This window comes from Salvelinus namaycush, chromosome 25, assembly GCF_016432855.1.
Source record: "Salvelinus namaycush isolate Seneca chromosome 25, SaNama_1.0, whole genome shotgun sequence".
NCBI lineage: Eukaryota > Metazoa > Chordata > Actinopteri > Salmoniformes > Salmonidae > Salvelinus > Salvelinus namaycush.
In genome coordinates, this window is record NC_052331.1 from 14,255,047 (window position 1) to 14,278,379 (window position 23,333).

Below are 23,333 nucleotides of genomic sequence, written 5' to 3' on the forward strand. Positions count from 1 at the left end.
TCTTGCAACAGCTCTGGTGGACATTCCTGCAGTCAGCATGCCAATTGCATGCTCCCTCAAAACTTGAGACATCTGTGGCATTGTTTTGAGTGACAAAACTGCACATTTTAGAGTGGCCTTTTATTGTCCCCAGCACAAGGTGCAAGTGTGTAATGATCATGCTGTTTAATCAGCTTCTTGATATGCCACACCTGTTAGGTGGATGGATTATATTGTCAAAGGAGAAATGTTCACTAACAGGGATGTAAACAAATGTGTGCACAAAATTTGAAAGAAATACGCTTTTTGTGCATATGGAAGATTTCTGGGAACTTTTATTTTAGCTCATGAAACATGTTACCAACACTACATGTTCAGTATATTATAGAAAATATATATTCAAAATTCACCATGGGTCATCATCATTGAACTTGGTAAAGAGAGCATAAGGGTGTCAACTATTTAGTCTCTGTTGAAGACATCCAATTAATAAATGTCTTAATCCTTTCAAGTAATCCTCAAGTAATATTATACATATTCCTTATTTTCCTTTTATTCATTTGGATGTCAACCTTTATTTACATCTTAAGGAAAGATAAAGAAAGAAAAATAACATTCCCGAAAGGGTTTATTCAATTGTTGCAGGTTGTATTTAGAGCAATATCTGCTAGTGAGTATAGGTAAAGACATTTTCACACAACCACATGTTCTGAATCTGTCTGACTGTGTTGGCTGTAGCTAGCACTTAGTCTGAATCCTTCTCAATGATTCAATTGACTTAATGATTGTGAATCCGCCCTTAAAACGAGTCCTGACCAGGTTGGGTGTGTGAGAGATTACTCTTCGCTGAAAACCTTGATTAAAAAACACCTCTCGACTGCCCCTCTTCCTGACAGACTCAGCATAGCAGCACTCATCCCTGTCCTCTCCTCCACATCAATAAAAAAGCTGTGCTTACATCCAAAACCTGAGCCATTTCTTCTCTGCAACTCCCCATTCATTTCTGTTCTGTTGAAAGGAAATTGTATATCATTTGACATGATGTGATTTATATTTATAGCATATCGGAACTACCTCAGGGGCAACAAAAATAATCTATATGACAAGAACACAGAATTAAAAGGTGCCATAGGGTTGATTAGTGTATACATGTGTGTATAATCCATAATGCACACACATTTCACTGTTTATTTGTTGAATTAAAGGATGTTTCCAGATAAATCAAATAACATAGATTGGAGAAAACTAAGTGCTTTCAACTTCATTATACAACCACACAAGAAAAAATACTAAGCTATGTAACACTGCAGTTTACGTTCCCATCTTTTCAATATTCATGAATCTAATAATTATTCACGATTATTAGGAAATCAATCAGTTTAATTGATGAAAAAAAATACTAACATTTCTGTATGACTAATTAACACTTCCAGTGATAAATGTTGGCAATATTAACTTAGTGACTGTCCTTAAAATTATAATCATCAGAATTCAAATTGTCTTGAAATCTTCTTTTGTCAAGAAGAAGATAGCAATTTGTTCATAGTCCTCAGTGTATGTACCTGTTCAAAAAAATACACTTGAACCTTCAAGAAAATGATACAATATTGTAGAAAACAGTTTGTCTCCATTTTCACCATGGAAATAAAGTTGTGTTATGTTTATCAGCAGTGTGAACAACACGTGTGAATCATGTCTGAGGATCTACCCAAAGACAAAAAACTCAATTCAGAATTGTTTTGTCATCCATTCTCCATTCATTGGTTCTGCGTTCACTCCTCCATATTAGAAAGTTGTTTGAAGTACAGTGCAATGTACAGGTCCAAAAGTTCACACAGTTATCATCCCTTTCTCTGATAAAATATAAAATGTGTCTTTCTGGAAGAAAAAAATAGGTCTGCCAATAATAGTCCATTTACATGTTGGATTCACCTGTCTTTGTTCATTGGATGACAGTACAACATACTCGTTTGTTTTGTCTCCTCTCTGGTCCATGATGTAGTGAAAGTGCAGTGTCGAGAGGGAGTACTCAGGGGAAGGGAAGGAGAGGGGGTGAACAGGCTCTGTCAGGTAGAGTATTTGATTTTGGATGTCTGTGTATTACAGGTGAGAGTGGGAACCCCCCCAGTGGTCGTCGCAGCACCTTGGCTCTCCAGAAACATTGGATCCAGGCAAGCAACTTTGGCAGCGAAGAACGCATGGATACAGTGAAGCACGGCAAAGAGGTTTGAAAATTCCAGCTCCTGGGAAACAAAAGATAGACAGTAAGTATTTCATGTTTTGGTATAATAATACAAAAAAATTGTATGAATGCACAATACAGTACACCGTTGTTCACATTGCTATCAGATGATAATGGCTAAGAAAACATGATACAAATATGATATCTGTATTGGCTGATTTCACAGAGAGGATTTCACAGAGTCAGAGAGGTTTGTTACCTTGGCTTCAATAGCTTTATTGTCCTGATTTTGGAACAGAAATTTGATCTTGCTCTTCCCATCATCAGAGGACCCTTTCAGTTGGGAAAACTTGTATCTCCATAGCACTGCCTATATAGGGGAAGGAAGTAAATGTGGTTGGAGATGGTTTATAAAGAAGCTTATCTTCTCTAACTAAGATGGAGTCAAGCGTTACGGTAAACTAGCTGTTTATCTATCCATTTGATCCTGATTAGTCCTCTTAAATTATCTACCTATAAGTATCATATAACTGAATTACAGAGCTAAATGAATCCTATCATGTTTTTCCACCTAATATTTGAAAATGTACCAGACAGTGCACTTATAATAATAAGTCATAACTTCAGCAGGAAACTCAGTGTGGATTGTAGAGTCACCTGGAAGATGACATCCTGTTGTGAATGACGATTGGAATCTACTACAGAGTGATGATAAACTTCCTCCTAATTGTCAACCATTTTGTTGGGCCCGTCTAGAGAACGTGAAAGCGTCCACGTCACCTTGTTCTAAACCAGTAGCCTGAGTTTTCAACATTGGGTAGGTCGGTTTTAATTTGTGTCAATAGAGTTCGAGCTCTCCCTCTGTATCACTGTCTATCTTTTGAATAGAATGTACATTTATTTGCCCGTGGTAAGGAATTTACACAAGTAATATATGCAAATTAATTTATTCACATTCCATACAAAACAAGATATACGTGTACAAAACAATAGGAAGCAACACTTTCCCCCCTAGGGGCTCCACACAGATCTGAATCCTGGGAGTGCAGAACAAGGCCGATCTCCTATCTGATTAAATTATTAAACATTCCCCACCATGTGTATAGTTTTACAATTGCCGTTTAAATACGAATTGTAATTTCATGCTTGTTTTGATAAACAATACCCTGCCTATCAGCAGTAGGCTAGGCTACTGCAAGACTCTCTGGGGAGAAAAAAATATGCCTCGCTGTGTCAGAATTAGGCCAAAAAAACACAGAGAACAATGTAGCTGTCGATGTGTCCTGTTTGTCCACATTATGTATTCTAGTGGAGTGGTTCTGGTGGCTCTCAGACTTGGTAAATGTCCAAAGTTGATGTACCAGTAATATAACTTACCTTTGAAGCAGCATCGAAACAGACAAAGCCCATACTGAAGTCTACGGTCAGTCCCATCAGGTGGCTCTCCATGATGCAAGCATATGTTTTACACTGTGGAGGGGAAACAGTGCATGATGCTAGTCACTAGAGGCATATATAATAGACAGCATAATCTTCCACAGCTAAACGCACATATATCAGTTGTTGTGAGAGGATGCTAGCAAGCTTGGCCTGTATAGTATGCCACTGCTTCTCTTTATCACTTATCAGTTTATCTCCTACTATTGTTTAAGCAGGATGAGCCCTCCCACATAGCTCTGCCTCACTCCCCACCCCTACCTAAAAGAGTTTGGTTTTGATTGGTTTCAAGTGACAATTTTGATGACAGAGAGCTTGGATGTTGCTTTGGGGGGCGTTGAAACCTGCCTGGAAATTGATTTATGAAAAAGTTCTGCCTCTCATCTATTGTGTACCTGTATTCTCTCCACCTCCAGGAAGGTAGCCATCTGAAAGGCCTTCTCCCAAATGAGCAGCTCACACTCCAGCTCTACGCTGTAGAACATGTCCTCCCCACACTCCGTTTGGACACTGAAGCAGTGCTTCCGCTTGTCCAAGAGGTCACTGTCCTGAGAGAAACACGTTAGTCATGCCTGCCATCACACCTGGGTTCAATTGGTATTTGTATCCTTTTAAATGCTTTGAGTGGTTTCATTGAGCCTGCCTGGAATGCCAGATGGGCGGGGTTTGCACATTTGGGACAATTCTATTGGTTCCGTTGCTCCTGACAAGCTCAATCATAATCAAGTACAGTATTTTAAATGTTTCAAATATTATTTGAACCCATGTCTTGCTATCATGCTGATAATGTGCACAAGGGACAGTGAGTGACTCATACAGTGGCTTGCGAAAGTATTCACCCCCTTTGGCATCTTACAACCTGGAATTAAAATGTAGGGGGGGGTTGTATTATTTGATTTACACAACATGCTCACCACTTTAAAGATCCAAAATATTTGTGTGAAACAAACAAGACATAAGACAAAAAAACTGAAAACTTGAGCGTGCGTAACCATTCACCCCCCCAAAGGCAATACTTTGTAGAGCCATCTTTTGCAGCAATTACAGCTGCAAGTCTCTTGTGGTATGTCTCTATAAGCTTGGAACATCTAGCCACTGGGATTTTTGCCCATTCTTCAAGGCAAAACTGCTCCAGCTCCTTCAAGTTGGATGGGTTCCGCTGGTGTACAGAAATCTTTAGGTCATACCACAGATTCTCAATTGGATTGAGGTCTGGGCTTTGAAAAGGCTATTCCAAGACATTTAAATGTTTCCCCTTAAACCACTCAAGTGTTGCTTTAGCAGTATGCTTAGGGTCATTGTCCTGCTGGAAGGTGAACTTCCATCCCAGTCTCAAATCTCTGGAAGACTGAAACAGGTTTCCCTCAAGAATTTCCCTGTATATAGCACCATCCATCATTCCTTCAATTCTGACCAGTTTCCCACCCAGTCCCTGCCGATTTAAAACATCCCCACAGCATGATGCTGCCACCACAATGCTTCACTGGGGGGGATGATGTTCTCGGGGTGATGAGAGGTGTTGAGTTTGCGCCAGACATAGCGTTTTCCTTGATGGCCAAAAAGCTAAATTTTTGTCTCCTCTGACCAGAGTACCTTCTTCCATATGTTTGGGGAGTCTCCCACATGCCCTTTGGCGAACACCAAATGTGTTTGCTTATTTCTTTCTCTCAGCAATGGCTTTTTTCTGGCCACTCTTCCGTAAAGCCCAGCTCTGTGGAGTGTACGGCTTAAAGGAATCCTATGGACAGATACTCCAATATCCGCTGTGGAGCTTTGCAGCTCCTTTGGAGTTATCTTTGGTCTCTTTGTTGCCTCTGATTAATTCACTCTGTGAGTTTTGGTGGGCGGCCCTCTCTTGGCAGGTTTGTTGTGGTGCCATATTCTTTCCATTTTTTAATAATGGATTTAATGGTGCTCCGTGGGATGTTCAAAGTTTCTGATATTTTTTTATAACCCAACCCTGATCTGTACTTCTCCACAACTTTGTCCCTGACCTGTTTGGAGAGCTCCTTGGTCTTCATGGTGCCGCTTGCTTGGTGGTGTTGCAGACTCTGGGGCCTTTCAGAACAGGTGTATATATACTGAGATCATGTGACACTTAGATTGCACACAGGTGGACTTTATTTAACTAATTATGTGACTTCTGTAGGTAATTGGTTGCACCAGATCTTATTTAGAGGATTCATAGCAAAGGGGGTGAATACATATGCACGCACCACTTTTCCGTTTTACATTTTTTATACTTTTTTTAAACAAGTAATTTTTTTCATTTCACTTCACCAATTTGGACTATTTTGTGTATGTCCATTACATGCAATCCAAATGAAAATCAATTTAAATGACAGGTTGTAATGCATTCAAAATAGGAAAAATATCAAGGGGGATGAATAGTTTTGAAAGGCACTGTATACTGTACTGTATGCAGATTAGAAATCCAGTGATACACTTAAGGGGATGTGACAGACATTGGCTGGAATTCAATCACCATGCATTTTAGTATTTCAGAAAATCTGTTTCACATGTTGAGAAATGCTGTTTCACATGTGTAATTCAATGTGTTATGGGTGGAGGGGAATAGTTGACAATACATATAGAAATAACCAGTTATGTGCACGGCGCGAATGACCAGCTCACTCAGTATGTGACGAACCTGGCTGAGTGAGAAATGAATAAGCGGAGCTGCTGTTGCTGCTGTGAGGATTTCAAAATCAAGTGTCAACTCCCTCGTCCCAGCCGAGACATGCTGCTGTGCATAACAAATGCACTCGTGAAAGAGCATTGCAGAAAAATTCAATGATACCAGCCAGGGTTTCAAAAAAGTATAACTGCTTCCAATAGCAGCATTTTGAGTTTTACTGTTTTGCACTGTCATATGAAAGCGAAACCAGTGGTCAAGAAATTGATCAACTCTAGCCTTGCAAAGACGCAATGTGCGTAGAAATTGTGCAATATCCACACATTCTATGTCACAACTCTTTCCATTAAAATGACAAAGGACACATAGCACAGATCTCTTCTCTTTTTCATGTCACCTTTCAAACACAGACCCTGAGATTTGCTACTCAGCAGTTTCTAAATACAGTACCTCAGGCGTAAAAGTTGTTGACATACCTTTAAAACTTTACACATGATCTCGTACACAGTGTAGCTTTTCTCCGCCCTCGTCCAGTCCCATGTAGTCACCTGCAACATTACACATTAAATACCCTTTAGTCTTCTATTCAGATGGATCCCTTTGAAATCTTTTTGAAGTGTAATTACATTGGTCTGTTTCAGTTTCCTTCACTTTAATATTTTATATCCTACTTGCACACTCTGTGTTCCCATGTTCACACTTGTTACGGGTTTGTTTTTTCTCTCCACTTCGATGTTGGTTAGCATGTTAGCACGATAGCTGAGGTGTGCACTGATAGGAGTCACCTCGTTAGCCACCTGTGCTGGACCAGCTGGTTTTTAAGAGCTGCTGGCCCAGTGCATCAGGGAAAAGGAGATGTTGGGAGAGCTAAACCTCATGGCAGCTGAGGTAAGATTTCCAGCTCAACCACTTTAGTTAAGAAAGAAGCCTGAGTTTTGATGTTTCCCCTGTTTGTTTTGCTCTATATTCTCTTTACTCCCTATCCTAAGTTGGTGTGGGTTTTTCTTTCAGTTTGCTGGTGTGGTGATGATCTCATCCATTTTACAAATGTTTTTCTCCATGGTGTAAGGGCCTGAAAAGTGAGCTTGCAACAGTGACCCATATTCTCCATATTCTCACTGGCAAACTCACAGGTGCGGTGTAGCTGCAATCTGTATTGAAAAGCGCTTACGTGCTCCAACAGATTTGTTTTCATGTTTGAGGTGTTGTCCTCCAAAAACCTCTCTCTCAGCAAGCTCAATGGACCTCTGACCAGTGGCGGTCAGTGCCGTTTAAGATGAGGGAGGACGATTATTATTTATTTTTTCATGAGCTTGGCCTTATTTCTATTACAACATATTGGATGACTGTCATTCATAGTCCATTCACCCAGATAAATGTAACAGCGATAGGTTTAGGCTACTACATGATACTCTAATTTTCCCTATACCCATCATGAGGTTGCTACAACCTAGCCCCCCATACCTATCTGATGGACCGCAGGCCAGATCCAGACGCAGAACGGGGTCAATGCGGACAGCGGGTCCCCCCAAAAAACTAGTTCAGGCTTCGACCCCTGGTATCATATAAACACACATAAGACATGGAAGAATGCATAGAATTGCAGGATTTAAGCTTTCATTTAACAGCAAAAAAATCTCAACTACTCACTATATTTTATGCACCGCAGTGCTAACTAGCTGTAGCTTATGCTTTCAGTCGTAGATTCATTATCTGATCCTTTGATTGGGTGGACAGCATGCCAGTTCATGCTGAAACAGCTCTGGTATGTTGGAGGACGTCCTCCGCAAGTTGTCATAATTACTGTGTAAGTCTATGGAAGGGGGTGAGAACCATGAGCCTCCTAGGTTTTGTATTGAAGTCGATGTACACGGAGGAGGACGGAAGCTAGCTGTCCTCCGGCTACACCATGGTACTACCCTACAGAGTACTGTTGAGGCTACTGTAGACCTTCATTGCAAAATACTGTGTTTTCATCAATTATTTGGTGACGTGATTATATTAAGTATAGTTTTATCTAAAAAGATGACTTTTTAAATGTTTGCATTTTTATTTTTATGAAATTTAGTGAGGAGGATGGTCCTCCCCTTCCTACTCTGAGGAGCCTCACTGCTTCTCACATAATGTCCAAACACTAGCTTGTTCGGACTGAAACCGAGAGACTCCTGAACAACCTCCTGTGCTGCATGGGCACTAGAGGCATCCCTTCATCCCAGTCTTTCTCCAACTCAAAGTAGTAAGCTCTCAACATAGACTGCAAAGTCTGATGAAATCTCTCAAGAGCGCCTTGTGACTGGGTGATATGCACTAGAGGGGCAATGGGTAACACCCAACTTCTGTAGCACTTGCTGGAAGATCTTTGACATTACATTTTAACCTTAGTCAGACTGCACTATCTGCGGATATAAACGTTGAAAAGGATTTCACAAGGCCCTTAACAATACTGGGAGCCATGATGTTTCTCAGTGGAATGGCCTTGGGGAAACGAGTGGCAGCACACATGATGGTTAAGAGAAAATGGTTACTACTCTTTGCTTTGGGCAAAGGACCAACACAGTCCACCAGAACCCTGCTAAAAGGTTTGTCAAAAGCCGGTATAGGCTACAAAGGTGCCACTGGCACAGTTTTGTTCGGTTTACCAGTCAGCTGGCAAATGCTACAGGATTTACAGTAAACCACAACATCATGTTTCAGACCAGGCCAGAAGAAGTTATGCAGGATATAATCACAAATCTTGTTCACCCCAAGATGGTCTACCATACTTCCATCGTGAGCCAACCTCTGTATCTCTTGTCAGAGTGTAACTGGAACGACAATTTGAGATACACTGGGCCTATCATTTGGACCAGAAGTGGCTTGAGAACGCCATTTCTTCATCAGAACACCATCTCTGTCAAAGTGACCCATGAGAACTTCATCAAACTCTTCCTCTGGACGTATCTCAACAAAAAGAGGGGAGAGGGAAGCATATTTTCTCTGTTCAGCAATTAGCTGCTTCCTAATTCAACTGTAGGGAACCTCTCTTCTTTCAGCGGTCCTACCAACTCGCTCACCTTTGGGGGTTTTCAAAGGAGAGGTCAACTCAGGAGGTTTACTGAAATCAGGACCACACAAAGGTCTCAGACAGATTAAACATGGTGGGATCGCTGACATTCTCCTCAACACTATACTTGCTCTCTGCAATCTTCTTAAACATAGCACGTGTAACAGCAAAAACTGGGAACACTCTAGGGTATTTGTCTGATAACCCATCAAGTTCCTCTACCACAAAAAAACTGGATTTGGCACAACCTTCCCTCAAGTCAGATTGCTGCCCAAAATGAATGAGACCCCTTTCACAGGCAGGTTAGGCCTCACTCCAATGACCACAGGATTAGAAACAAGATCAGACTTGAGTTCCACAATATACAAAGAAACTTTGATGCAGCCCAGCTCCACGCCTTGAACTAACACACTGTCACGAGTTGCTGAAGTATCAGACAAAGGCAAAACACCCTCCAAACTGAAGGATTGGGCTGCCACAGTGTCTCGCAGTATTTAACGGCTGCTTAACATCATCACCACTCTGAAGAGACACAAACCCATCAGAAACAAAAGGTTCATACACAACTGAGAAAAAGTCTGGCTGCACGCTCTTCTTCTTTTCTGTATTCTAACTCAAGTTCCCTTTTCTTGTACTCAAACTTACATTTCTGTTGCTCTAGTTTTGCCTTTAGTTCTAACTCCCACAATGGCACGTCTTCAGGGTTTATTCTACCACCCGTATCACCCTTTTCATCAGCCTCTCTGAGAGTATGTCCTTCAGCACCAAAGCAGCATTGAGTAAATTTTCGACCACTACTTTTGGATGGACAGATAATACACTGATGTCATAATGCTTTGCAATGATGATCAGATTCGCCTTTGTACAGTTATATTGTATTTCCCAAGTTAGGTCTTTCACAGTCACTGGTTTTCTTTTTTTATTCAGACCCTTTGTATGAGACTCGAAATTGAGCTCAGGTGCATCCTGTTTCCATTGATCATCCTTGAGATGTTTCTACAACTTGATGGGAGTCCACCTGTTGTAAATTGAATTGATTGGACATGATTTGGAAAGGCACACACCTGTCTATATAAGGTTGACAATGCATGTCGGAGCAAAAAACAAGGAATTGTCCGTAGAACTCCGAGACAGGATTGCGTAGAGGGAGAGATCTGGAGAAGGGTACCAAAAAATGTCTGCAGCATTGAATGTCCCCAAGAACACAGTGGTTTCCATCATTCTTAAATGGAAGAAGTTTGGAACCACCAACACTCTTCCTAGAACTGGCCACCCAGTCAAACTGAGCAATCGGGGGAGAAGGGCCTTGGTCAGGGAGGTGACCAATAACCCGATGTTCACTCTGACAGAGCTCCAGAGGTCCTCTGTGGAGATGGGAGAACCTTCCAGAAGGACAACCATCTCTTCAGCACTCCACCAATCAGGCCTTTATGGTAGAGTAGCCAGACGGAAGCCACTCAGTAAAAGGCACATGACAGCTCGCTTGGAGTTTGCCAAAAGGCACCTAAAGGACTCAGACCATGATAAACAATATTCTTTGGTCTGATGAAACCAAGATTGAACTCTTTGGCCTGAATTCCAAGCATCACATCTGGAGCTAAACTGGCACCATCCCTACGGTGAAGCATGGCTGTGGCAGCATCATGCTGTGGGGTTGTTTTTCAGTGGCAGGGACTGGGAGAATAGTCAGGATCGATGGAAAGATGAACGGAGCAAAGTACAGAGAGATTCTTGATGAAATTCTGCTCCAGAGCGCTCAGGACCTCAGACTGGGGTGAAGGTTCACCTTCCAACAGGACAATGACCCTAAGCACACAGCCAACACAACATAGTAGTGGCTTCAGGACAAGTCTCTGAATGTCCTTGAGTGGTCCAGCAAGAGCCCGGACTTGAACTCGATTGAACATCTCTGGAGAGACCTGAAAATTGCTGTGCAGCGACGCTCCTCATCCAACCTGACAGAGCTTGAGAGGATCTGTAGAGAAGAATGGGAGAAACTCCCCAAATACAAGCTTGTACCGTCATACCGAAGAAGACTCAAGGCTGTAATTGCTGCCAAAGGTGCTTCAACAAAGTGCTGAGTAAAGAGTCTGAATACTTATGTAAATGTGATATTTCAGTTTTTTGCTTTGTCATTATGGGGTATTGTGTGTAGATTGATGAGGGGAAAAAAAACTATTTCATCCATTTTAGAATAAAGCTGTAATGTAACAAATTGTGGAAAAAGTCAAGGGGTCTGAATACTTTCCGAATGCACTGTACATTATGATCAAATAGCCACACTATCCACTGTTAAAACTGTAACTTAAAGCAGGTACAGGCTGGAGGTTACACAGAATTTTCACAACTTTCAAGTTTGCGCTCAGCCGACCTGAAATTCGCTCAATGCCCAAGAAAATGATAAGGAACGTTGCCCACTAGGTTTGCCTCCGAAAAGACAAACTAAAAGAAAAACCCACAGCAACTAGGGAGCACAAACAGAATATGGAACAAAACAAAATTAGGGAAAACCCTAAACTCACTAATGTGGTTGAGCTAGAAATTGCACCTCAGCTGAAGTAAGGCGTAGCTGGGGGCTCCTCCGGGATAAACCTACATCTAACATCAATCTCGCTTTATATTTTAGTTTAATAGCAGCAAAACAATTGTCATAATAACTAATATTCTGAGTTGTGGATATAAACACAAGTACTGATATGGTTGGCATAACATAATAATACTGATGTGGTAATAATGATCAATCAAATGAAAAGCGATGGGCCACAGACGGTCATCAATCAGGTGTGGTATTATAATTGTCGTCCAGCTGTATACATGTACGGTTTAATAGACAATAACAAAGGTGGAAAATGTGTGTAAGGACTCATTATAGGCTGGACAACAATGTACACATTTTCAAAAACATTTGTCACATATTTTCAGAAACTAGTTTCGATACATTTATGTGGTAACCTTTTTTTTTACAGCCTGGTATTTAGCAGGTACTGTAAGTACCAGAAAGTATCCATTGTTGACACATAGTTTCTTAGTGAAATATCAGGTAAGTACCAGTGGTGGAAAAAATACCAATTGTCCTACTTGAGTAAAAGTAAAGATACCTTAATAAAAAATGACTCAAGTAAAAGAGAACGTCACTGAATAAAATACCACTTGAGTAAAAGTCTAAAAGTATTTCGTTTGAAATATACTTAAGTATCAAAAGTGCGGCAGGTAGCCTAGTGGTTAGAGAGTTGAGCCAATAACCAAAAAGTTGCTAGATCGAATCCCCAAGCTGACAAGGTAAAAATCTGTCATTCTGCCCCTGAACAAGGCAGTTAACCCACTGTTCCTAGGCCATCATTATAAATAAGAATGTGTTCCTAACTGGCTTGCCTAGTTAAATTAAGGTTAAATGTAAAAGTATAAATCATTTCAAACTTCTTATATTAAGCAAACCAGATGGCAAGATGTTCTTGTTTTTTAAATTTATGGATAGCCAAGGTCACACTCCAACACTCAGACATCATTTACAAACAAAGCAATTGTGTTTAGTGAGTTCGCCAGATCAGAGGACGTAGGGATGAACAGGGATGTTCTCTTGATAAGGGCCTGAATGGGACTATTTTCTTGTCCTGCTAAGCATCCAAAATATAACTTTTGGTACTTTTGGGTATCAGGGAAAATGTATGAAGTAACAAGTACATTATTTTCTTTTGGAATGTAGTGAAGTTGTCAAAAATATCAATAGTAAAGTACAGATACCTAAAAAAATGACCTAAGTAGTACTTTAAAGTATTTTTATTTTTAATTGTTACTTTACGCCACTGGTAAGTACCAGCTTAAAACAGACTGTAAAATAAAGTGTTACCGTTGCTACTAAAGGGAATTTAGGATATAAACGTACAGGAGGTGCTGAGAACTTGAAGAGTGAGGAACCCCTCAAGGCAAGGAACTGTGATGAATACATTCGGTCCTGAACGGAGTCCTGCTCCTTCTCATCTACCCAGCCCATGTAGATAATCTATCAGAGAGAGGGGGGGATATAGAGGGGAGAAAGAGAGAGATGGAGGGAGAGAGAGAGGAAGAGGGAGAGAAAGAGAGAGAAGGAGTGGAAGAAATGGAAATGGAGAGGGAGAGGGAGAAAAACACTTTTTAGAGAAAAGGGAAGGCAGCAGGCATCAAGTCTTTCTGCACTCATCTCAGTCAGGAGGATTGCAGCGAGCCACAGTGGAAATGTTTGCTTGCATTTCCCTCTCTCTATGGACATCTTGATGGATGAAAACACTGAGTGAAAGATTCAGGAGCAGCATGAGCAGTCGGTCTCTTCTAATGTACTTTAATTGCCATGACGATACGGGATGTTGAATGATTTCATGCTTTTGTCATTTTGGGGCTGGAGATGGATTAATTATAAAAACAGTTAATTCACTATCCATGTCTAGGCTGATGGAGGGATTGTTGCTGAAGTGAGGACCAAGGGAACTTGTGTTGTCCTCTCTTACTGATGATTTCTCTTTGCTTTGACTTTATGATGCAAAACGTTCTCCCTCCGTCTGCAATAGTTGCCACTGGCACTGCCAGTCAACCATGGCCTTTCTATGGACTATTAAACCTGGTTGGAATGAATGAATGAATGACATTTTATTTTCATGTCAAATCGCCAGTTGGCAACCGATACCTTACTGGATTAATTGACAAACATTACTTACAAAGTGATAATTCTTCCAGTGCCCTGTGCATTCAGGTTGGATTGACATTCAGAGAGCGTTCTAGTACATTAAACCGTGTAGAGTGGATGAAGCATCTTTTGGGCATAGTCTGTCATTTTTTTAAACCTTGGAACTGTGCTTTAAAAGAATGCATTGAATAAAAGACCATGTCATGACAATTTCATATCAATGGTGAGGATTATTTTGTAAGGTATACATAGTAGTATTAGTAGCAGGGGTGAAAGTATATTTAATTTCTTACCGGTACCGAACACCCAAGTGTACCACAAAAATTACAGGGTAGCCTACTCTGCTGACACTGATCAATAAAAATGATGTCTGATCCATATAATCAGCCTACGAAAAGGGGAGACATAAATACAATATGATTCCCATCTAACCTGGAGGAGGAAATTATTGTCCCCAAAAAACAAAAGTGGCTCTGACCCAATGATAAAGACATTGAATATGCACACACTGAGGATATGGCCGATGTTCTCCTCTGGTGCCAGTAAGATAGGCTACTGTTTGCTCAATTAAATTAATTTTGATAACTAAAAGACAGATTGGATCTCTTTACAGCAATAGCCATTTGCTTTCCAAACAGTTGTTCCGCAATTGTATTTTTAAATATTGCAATATTCCTGGCTGGGTCTCTCTGCTCTTCACTGACAGTCGCAGTGCACACTTGGCCAAATTGTGGGCCCTTCCAACTGTAGGCTATGCGATTTAAAACAATCAACAGCTCTTTTTTCTTTTTTTTAAGCGAATGATTCTCTGTGGCAAAATCATGCTTTCTGGTATAGTTGCCCATTTTGAATAATGTGATATTAATTTCTGTATAGAAAGGAGTAAGCTAATTAGGCTATACAATTTTTATTTTATTTTATTATTATTTTTTTTTTATCCCATTTTCTCCCCAATTTTCGTGGTATCCAATCGCTAGTAATTACTATCTTGTCTCATCGCTACAACTCCCGTACGGGCTCGGGAGAGACGAAGGTTGAAAGCCATGCGTCCTCCGAAGCACAACCCAACCAAGCCGCACTGCTTCTTAACACAGCGCGCCTCCAACCCGGAAGCCAGCCGCACCAATGTGTCGGAGGAAACACCGTGTACCTGGCCCCCTTGGTTAGCGCGCACTGCGCCCGGCCCGCCACAGGAGTCGCTGGAGCGCGATGAGACAAGGATATCCCTACCGGCCAAACCCTCCCTAACCCGGACGACGCTATGCCAATTGTGCGTCGCCCCACGGACCTCCCGGTCGCGGCCGGCTGCGACAGAGCCTGGGCGCGAACCCAGAGACTCTGGTGGCGCAGTTAGCACTGCGATGCAGTGCCCTAGACCACTGCGCCACCCGGGAGGCCCCAGGCTATACAATTTGGGCAATTTAATTTAAAGCTTAGCTTCCCCTAGCCTTATGGACACAACGCCTACTGTATGCCTTTTAACGTGGCTTAAACATAGCCAGTCACTTAACAAAGGCACTCATGTAAGCTACCCGTGCACATTCGTTCACTCACAAAATAATTACAGCATCCAAAACCCAACAATGCACTTTGCACTTGCAATTTGATGAATGGAAAGAGACATCTGTTACAAAACACCTACGTGTAGTGTAATGACATTCTGAGATTGTCATTAGGCCTACACTTAGCCTGAATTGATGCATCATCCACTGTCGTCCACGTGCGCCTCGATCTCAGCAACTTATCTCCGCCTTGTCGCAAGCGTCTCAGCCACTCAATATGTAAGTGTTCTCCTTAAACCACAACGCAATTTGGAGTGTATACCACCCGTTTTCCAGTCAATTCACACATTGTTAGTGTGTCTGATATGCAGTAATGTTAACTAATAGGGTACTAGCCTATAGTTTTTTTGGGCATGTTGTATTAATTGTGATAGGCTCATGTTTTACTGGTAAGGTGTACCCCCACTATTTATTTTACTGGGACGATGTACCGGACCATACTGCCTTACTACTACTAGTAGTAGGCCTAGTAGTAGTAGTAGTAGTAGTAGTAATAGCTTACCTGTTGATTAACTGGGAAGTTTCTGTTTATCTTCTTCACCTGTAAAATCAAACATTAAACTCATTGCAACATAATACACAAAGATTACATTTGGTAGCAATTGATTTTATAGTCCAGAGACTATTATTTATGTTGCGTATTTATTACTACGGAAATAATAAGTTATTACTCACTGGTTTGTGTCACTGAAACACCATTTGTTGGCTGTATAACATTTCATTAAGTATCATCATACCAGTATAATATGCTCCTCTTTGAGAAGCACACACACTCAGTCTAGCATGGGCCCACCAAAACCAACGGCTAACTCTCTATTTACAACATTCTTATGTTATCCCCACAGACATAAAAGAACACTGTTGAAGTGAAACTACTTAATGTATTCAATGTATGTAAATTGCTAAATGGATAGAGTCATTTCAACAAGGACCTGAAGCTGTTCCAAAAAATTCTCTCCCTCTCTCTCCCTCTCCCTCTCGCTCCCTCTTTCTTTCTCTCCCTCTCCTTCTCCCCCTCGCTCCCTTTCTTTCTTTCTCTCTCTCTCTCTCTCTTTCTTTCTTTCTTTCTTTCTTTCTCGCTCTCGCCGTCTGTGAGAAGTAAAAGCTAGGGAGCTACAGAGAGAGAGAGAAATAGAGAGAGAAATAAAAACATTCTGTTAGATAACGGTATTAGCAGCTCTGACTGGGGTTCAAATACTATCTAAAATCTTTCCAATACTTTCAGTGTTTTCTCTAGCATACCTAGAGTGCCCGTTTTGGGACTATTCTATTGGTCCTTTAAACCAGGCAAGCTCAATCAAGCACAGAAATTATTTGTAATGATGTCAAATAGTATTTGAACCCAAGTATCTCCTAATCCACGCCACGCTATCAATAGAACCCTCTCGCAGGAACAGAGAGAGCACCAAATTATACCTTGCCGGCCTCCCCACAAAGTCTTCCTATGGAGGAGGGTAGCTATTACATTTTCACAACATCTCATTTCCAAACTGGTACATTTCAATAGTGATCCATGAGAGGAGCCAATGTTTATTTTTCAATGTTATGGAGAGATTTGCCTTTTATTCTGGGACGGAAAACCCTATGCAGTACTAGACCTGTCCAGTGCCTTAGAAAGGCGTTGGAAGTCTGCCACAGATATGTCTCCTAACTATTCTGTTAGTGTTGCACACAATGAGCAGATCAGCCACTGTAAATAATTCTTCATTTCTCACTTACCAACCAAGCTTCCATTTTTAGAGAGACTGATATAATCATATCCAGGTGACAACCTCTTCCATGCATCTTGGTACAGTAAGAAGTGGGTGGGGAGCAAATTGGTGGCAGCCAGAAAACCCTCTGTTCCACACTGTACAGTAGTGACAGTGACTCATATTATTATGCTCAGTGTGACCCCTCACTTAGTCCACTCCACATTAGCCCATTCCCCATTAGCCCCCTAGAGGCTTTATTCTCCCTAACACTGCCCCTAGGCTACATTATAATTACATTTCTTAGAGGTTGCTAATACTATGCTAGGTGTTGAGATGCTCTTTACTACATTCCGAATCACACTCTCAGCAGTACTCCAACCACCCACCCAGGCCAGAATGAGGATTTTATCTGAGTGGGAGTTAGCATTAGCCAGTGTCAGGACTGTCCACAAGAATCCAAATAGATCAGATCAGGTTTGCAATGAATAACTTCAATCAGACCCCCTCTCACCTGCAGAGGGGGGAGGAAAGAACTAATGGTGACTGACAACTCATGTCTTGTTGTAAATCAAGGGGAGAAGATGCAGGTATCCCTCTCCAAATTCACCAAAAGAATGTGCTTTGTCTCAACAGACCTTTTTCCTGCTGAAACTCTAACACGTTCAAAAGCAACTACTGAAACAATATTTCTAACATAGAACGTGGGGAATGGTCAGAGGCGATCTATAGAAAACTAATGTAATTTTATTTGTTATTTTGTGATGTCATTAAAAATGTTAAAAATGAAATACTGTAACTTAGAAAGTATATAAACTACATGTACGAAGTTTCCATACTATGCGTTGTGCATGTAATATGAACAATTGTGAAAGTGTTTTGTTAAGAAAGGGATGTGATTTGAGATATATGTTTGTTATAACTGTGCAGAGTAAGTAGTCACCGCCCCTGAGTGAGTTCAGAGAGCGTGTCAGCCTGATGAAACTGTCCATTTCGAACAACATGTATAACATGATGGGTTAAGAAATTGACATACTAGACCACAAAAGTGTCAAACTGCAGCTGCACGTTTTAAGTGGTTTGAACAGTGAATCTCAATACGAGGTAGAGACGATAAACTCACCTCACGGACAATCACTGGTACGGCTGATTAGCTGTCCCAAGTAAAGTATCTTCAAAAGCTAATTTAAGTGGGGCCATTCTACTACTCTGCTCAAACCATCGTATTACGCGACTCTCATCACACCACTTGGAACCATCGACACGGCTGGCTAGCCTATCTTCAAAGAAGCATCTTCGAGAGCGAATGGAAAGAAAATAAACTCTGTAGTTTTGTACTTCCTCGCCTGATCTTTACCAGGTCCACTTACTCATTAAACAGTAATGGACGACATGGTATTAATTTGGAAAAATCTACTTTGGTGCTCAGAGATAGCAACACTAAAAAATAAAACCTCTAATTTGCTTTCTGTCAGTTGGATACAAAGTGAGGACGGTCCAACCACGAAGATACAGAGCTGACTGGTACACACACTTTCCTGACCCTGTTTGTTGAGCACTATCCATCTGGAAGTAAAACAAAGCACTAACTTGTTCCCCACACACCCAGCGAGAGAAAGCTTTTTCCAAGATGTTCAAACAGAGAAATGGAGCATAGGACACAGTTGCCATCTCCGGAGTTCTTTTTAATTTGCTTGCCACCTCTCGGCATTATTATTATTGCATAATGCATCATTCTGAATTATAGATGATACAAATGCCTAGTTATCTTGGGGTTATAAGTGTATGCCGTAGCTGTCTCCAAGAGCCAACTCTGATATTGTGACCTACGGCTCTAAAAATAAGTGGATGTTTCATAGCATGAAAAGACATTCATATATAGAGTATGTGACTTATATGATACATCTGACACATTTATTGATACAGTTAGCTGTTTTTCCCCAATTACAATCTTATCTCATTGCTGCAACTCCCCAACAAGCTCGGGAGAAGTGAAGGTCGAGTCATGCATCCTCCGAAACATGACCACTAAATCACTTGTACAGCCACATGCAACCTATATTACTGTAGTAATACAGTGCTCTATTGTATTTTTCAAAACCAAACCTGTGGATATTGAAGGCTATGGAAAATCTACCTATCTTACTCATGTTTTTGCCTTCAGTTTGATTATACTCACATTGTGCTTGGTGAGAGCTGATATGTTAGTTGCGATTGCTTGGAGCCAATCTAGGCAGTCTTCAGCAGCGGGGCACGTGATAACCCCGCTGCAAACCCCATCCACAGCTATGACGTGAAATGCATTTTTCCTATAGAAATCAAAATCAGACAATGTAGTATTTAGCACTGGTTGGAACAAATTCAATGTGATATTGACATCAATATCAATATGAGCGAGGTATATCCCAATATCGTTTTTTATCTGTCCGTATATTATGATGACCCATGAACTCACAATTCTATTACTGTACATTCAAGAGAAATAAGTAACAGTCAAGCAAGCTTTGCAGCAAAACTGCCAGTGACTGACTTCTTCATTTGAATAATCTCAAGGTATTTACAGGAGACAAGTCATTTTAACACAAAGTCACCAAGGTCCCTTACCAGGGGACCCCTCTCAAATAGCAGAGGCACCGGGGTCACTGAACCTTCAGCAGCAGTGACAGTGTGCCAGAAAATGGCCCATGACTGCATTTTGACAACGAGCGGTCTCCGGTCCCCCTGCTGCAGCACAGCACTCAGCTTACTGTACCTGCAGACGTCAGAGCCGGGGACGTGCTGTGACAGACGAGAGTGGAGGAGAGGAATAAGGCGCAGGTCCACCCATCTCTTCTCCCATCGGAGCCCAGGGGACGTGGGCCAAGATGAGCAGGACAGTGTGTCCTGCAGGAGTTTATACACACAGAGAATGGAACAACTCATCGTTTGGCACTTCATATAGTATCTCCCATGGCACACTAAGATGTCAACAGCCCAGGCCTGTTCATGATTCATACGGGTAGACGTAGCTGCAGCAGAGGCTGTATAAGTACAAGCCATTGTGGAACTACTGAATAATGTGTTTTTTTCCTCTGGCCCAGAGAAAGAGTGAGAAAGAGTTAGAGCACCCGGACTGTCACCGTCTGCCTGTGAATACCACTATGGAATAACAGCCTACTGGCCATGTTTCAGGAGTTGCAGAGAGAAGAGATATGGCTGAAAGTTATATAGAAATGAGAATGTTGAACTGTACCGTGTTGTTAGGATGGTAGTTCAAGTGTAAGCCACTGTCGCATAGAGGGGAGGACGTTCCACTGCTCTGATCACTTGGAACACCTGGGAGTAGAATGACATTAAGAAGTTATAAAAAAAAGTCATATTATCGCTTCTTCAGCCTTGGTACAATATTCACTGGAACTTTTCCATCTTGCTTTATTTCAGGTAATATCAATATTCAAAACAACTTTTATTTCCAGCTCTATGTGTAGATGGAGAAGGTTCTTTCTCTAATCTTGTTCTTATTTCCTCTCATCATATCCTTGGTGAAAATAACACAATTTCAGCTCTGATATTTCTGTGGAGCTTTCTAAGATACGCGCGCGTACATGTGCAGTCTTCACAGAGGGGCAGTTTCAGAAAAGCTGGTGTCTTCTTCAAGAAAGAAACAGTCAGAGTGACATCCTCTCCGGCATTTCGCAAAACCTGCACCTGGAAAGGAAAATTAGGAGAATTGTCAATACTGCCATTGGACTTCTAAGTCTTAAACTCATTTCAACCACGTACTTGGATGATGGATGTAGTGCAAATTCCCTTCTTAGAACAAGTAGATTAGATATTGGTTGAAAACCTCTGAGATTTATGCGGCCTCACGCATTTGGGAGGTTGAAACATACAAATTGGAAAAAGGTGTAAAACAGATCTTACGGGTCCCACAGATAAGGTCGAATAAGTGAAACTAGATAAGGTGGCGTTGCAAGTGTTGCAGCTTCAGTGAAATATGAGACATTAAGTTGTCAGCTTCTTACCACTTCCTCGTGGCGATAGCTTCGAACATTTATTCCATTTATCTAAAAACAAACAGTCTTATGGTTAGTAACAATGATATCAGATCCATTAAACTGATGATAAGCATAATATGCTTTATTTTACATCATTGAAGTGTGTTTGAAAATGTGGTCCTTGATTCGTAAAACAGCAATCAAGTGCGTTATATATTTCTGTCGTCCGTGCTCAAAAATAGCATTGCTGCAAAACAATGAAAGCTGACAGTGACAGTTGCAACGAAGATCTCTATTGCAATTGTACACTACGTTCTTCCTGGCCATGCCAACACATAGCTCAGTGCACTCATATATCGCATAGTGATCCATCAGCAGAGGTTGAAGGGGTTGGAATTCAACCAGACCTGTAGTACAAACACTGAACGACACCAGGCAGAAGAAACTGTCACAATACTCATCATCATCGCTTACCTGGAGGATTCCATCTCCGATAAACAGCAACCCAGACAGTTCAGCTGCAGACAATATATTATATATTATGTTTGGGTGAAGAAATAATAATTCGTAAGGCATAATGAAATGGATACAAAGAACTAAAAAAGAGCTTACCTTTTTGCTCTTTTGATATTTTTGATATCACAACAGGGATTTTGTGTTCTGCGCCTCCCTAGGGGGGTGATTACATAGTTATGTAGTTTGTTGCACAAACAAATAACGGAAAAGAAAGAAACAGAGGAAAAAAGAGAGAAACTATTGTGTCTTCCCGCATAGTCTACTCCAATAGTCTACTCCAATAGGCTACTCCAATAGGCTACTCCAATAGTGTACTCCAATAGTCTCCTCCAATAGTCTACTCCAATAGTCTACTCCAATAGTCTCCTCCAATAGTCTACTCCAATAGTCTACTCCAATAGTCTACTCCAATAGTCTACTCCAATAGTCTACTCCAATAGTCTACTCCAATATGCTACTCCAATAGTCTCCTCCAATAGTCTCCTCCAATAGTCTACTCCAATAGTCTACTCCAATATGCTACTCCAATAGTCTCCTACAATAGTCTCCTCCAATAGTCTACTCCAATATGCTACTCCAATAGTCTCCTCCAATAGTCTACTCCAATAGTCTCCTCCAATAGTCTACTCCAATATGCTACTCCAATAGTCTCCTCCAATAGTCTACTCCAATAGTCTACTCCAATAGTCTACTCCAATAGGCTACTCCAATAGTCTACTCCAATAGGCTACTCCAATAGTCTACTCCAATAGGCTACTCCAATAGTCTACTGTTGATATGAATCAATTGTGGTTGTAAAAGATCAATTGCATTAGGTGAAAGTAAATTAAAAGATAGAATAGGGAGAAAACAACTAATCAATGGCAGAAAACAACTAATCAATGGCAATCTAAATTACCTTGATGCTCAAGCCAAAACCTCCAATCGTCTGTCTTCTGATTGTTACAGTTCTCTCCTGCAAGGAATCAGATAGATTAAAGAGACCGTGTTTATTATGGAGATAATAAGAGTTTCATTTGACTTTACTTAGAGTTGAAGTTTTACCGTAGATGCAAATGAAAGAATAACAGAGCTGACTGATATACAAGGAAAGTAATAACGGAAAGGTCCCTTTTAAATGGTGCTTGATATGAGACATGGGTGTCTCTCCTGTTTCTGTGCATACAGTACGTATCACTACACACTTATTACACACTTAATGTAAGTACATCAAATTACTGTAAGGGTCAGAGCATGTTTGAGTACAACCAGGTACAGGGTGTGTATGCTGGACCAATGAGGTTGAGACATGCTTAGGCATGGACCAATGAGGTTGAGACATGCTTAGGCATGGACCAATGAGGTTGAGTATCTGGCTCGTCCTGTTTATTGTATGATCTCATCAGTCATGCTCACACCTCACTCTCATGGTTCCAAATATACAGTAATTCTTGCATGACATGACATGTTCTTCTTGTAATTGAAACACCCTTTAATATGAATATTGATTTATGGTTTTACAATTGACTGAAGTAGCTCTTCCATGCGCATATGGTCATTCAGTCAGTACATTGTCAATATCTTTATATTGTTACCCCAGATATAGTGTGTGTGTGTGTGTGTGTGTCACCATCTACAGAGGGTATGGGCAACTTTGATAGGGGTGGGGGCCACA

General features: G+C 41.0%; 1 protein-coding gene across 1 annotated transcript in view; it reads right to left on the reverse strand.

The window, feature by feature from the left end:
• Positions 1–2,045: 2,045 nt before the first annotated feature.
• Positions 2,046–23,333, reverse strand: part of LOC120020660 (gamma-1-syntrophin-like) — a 29,651-nt gene continuing 8,363 nt past the window's right edge. The window contains exons 3-17 of the mRNA XM_038964365.1: positions 22,578–22,634; positions 21,776–21,833; positions 21,638–21,681; positions 21,191–21,232; positions 20,771–20,873; positions 20,419–20,501; positions 19,939–20,069; positions 19,366–19,495; positions 15,998–16,036; positions 13,160–13,276; positions 6,710–6,781; positions 3,994–4,146; positions 3,539–3,631; positions 2,421–2,531; positions 2,046–2,222 (exon numbers count right to left, since the gene is read on the reverse strand). Of these exons, the coding sequence (XP_038820293.1) occupies positions 2,046–2,222; positions 2,421–2,531; positions 3,539–3,631; positions 3,994–4,146; positions 6,710–6,781; positions 13,160–13,276; positions 15,998–16,036; positions 19,366–19,495; positions 19,939–20,069; positions 20,419–20,501; positions 20,771–20,873; positions 21,191–21,232; positions 21,638–21,681; positions 21,776–21,833; positions 22,578–22,634 (1,410 nt within the window). The remainder of the gene's footprint in view (positions 2,223–2,420; positions 2,532–3,538; positions 3,632–3,993; positions 4,147–6,709; positions 6,782–13,159; positions 13,277–15,997; positions 16,037–19,365; positions 19,496–19,938; positions 20,070–20,418; positions 20,502–20,770; positions 20,874–21,190; positions 21,233–21,637; positions 21,682–21,775; positions 21,834–22,577; positions 22,635–23,333) is intronic.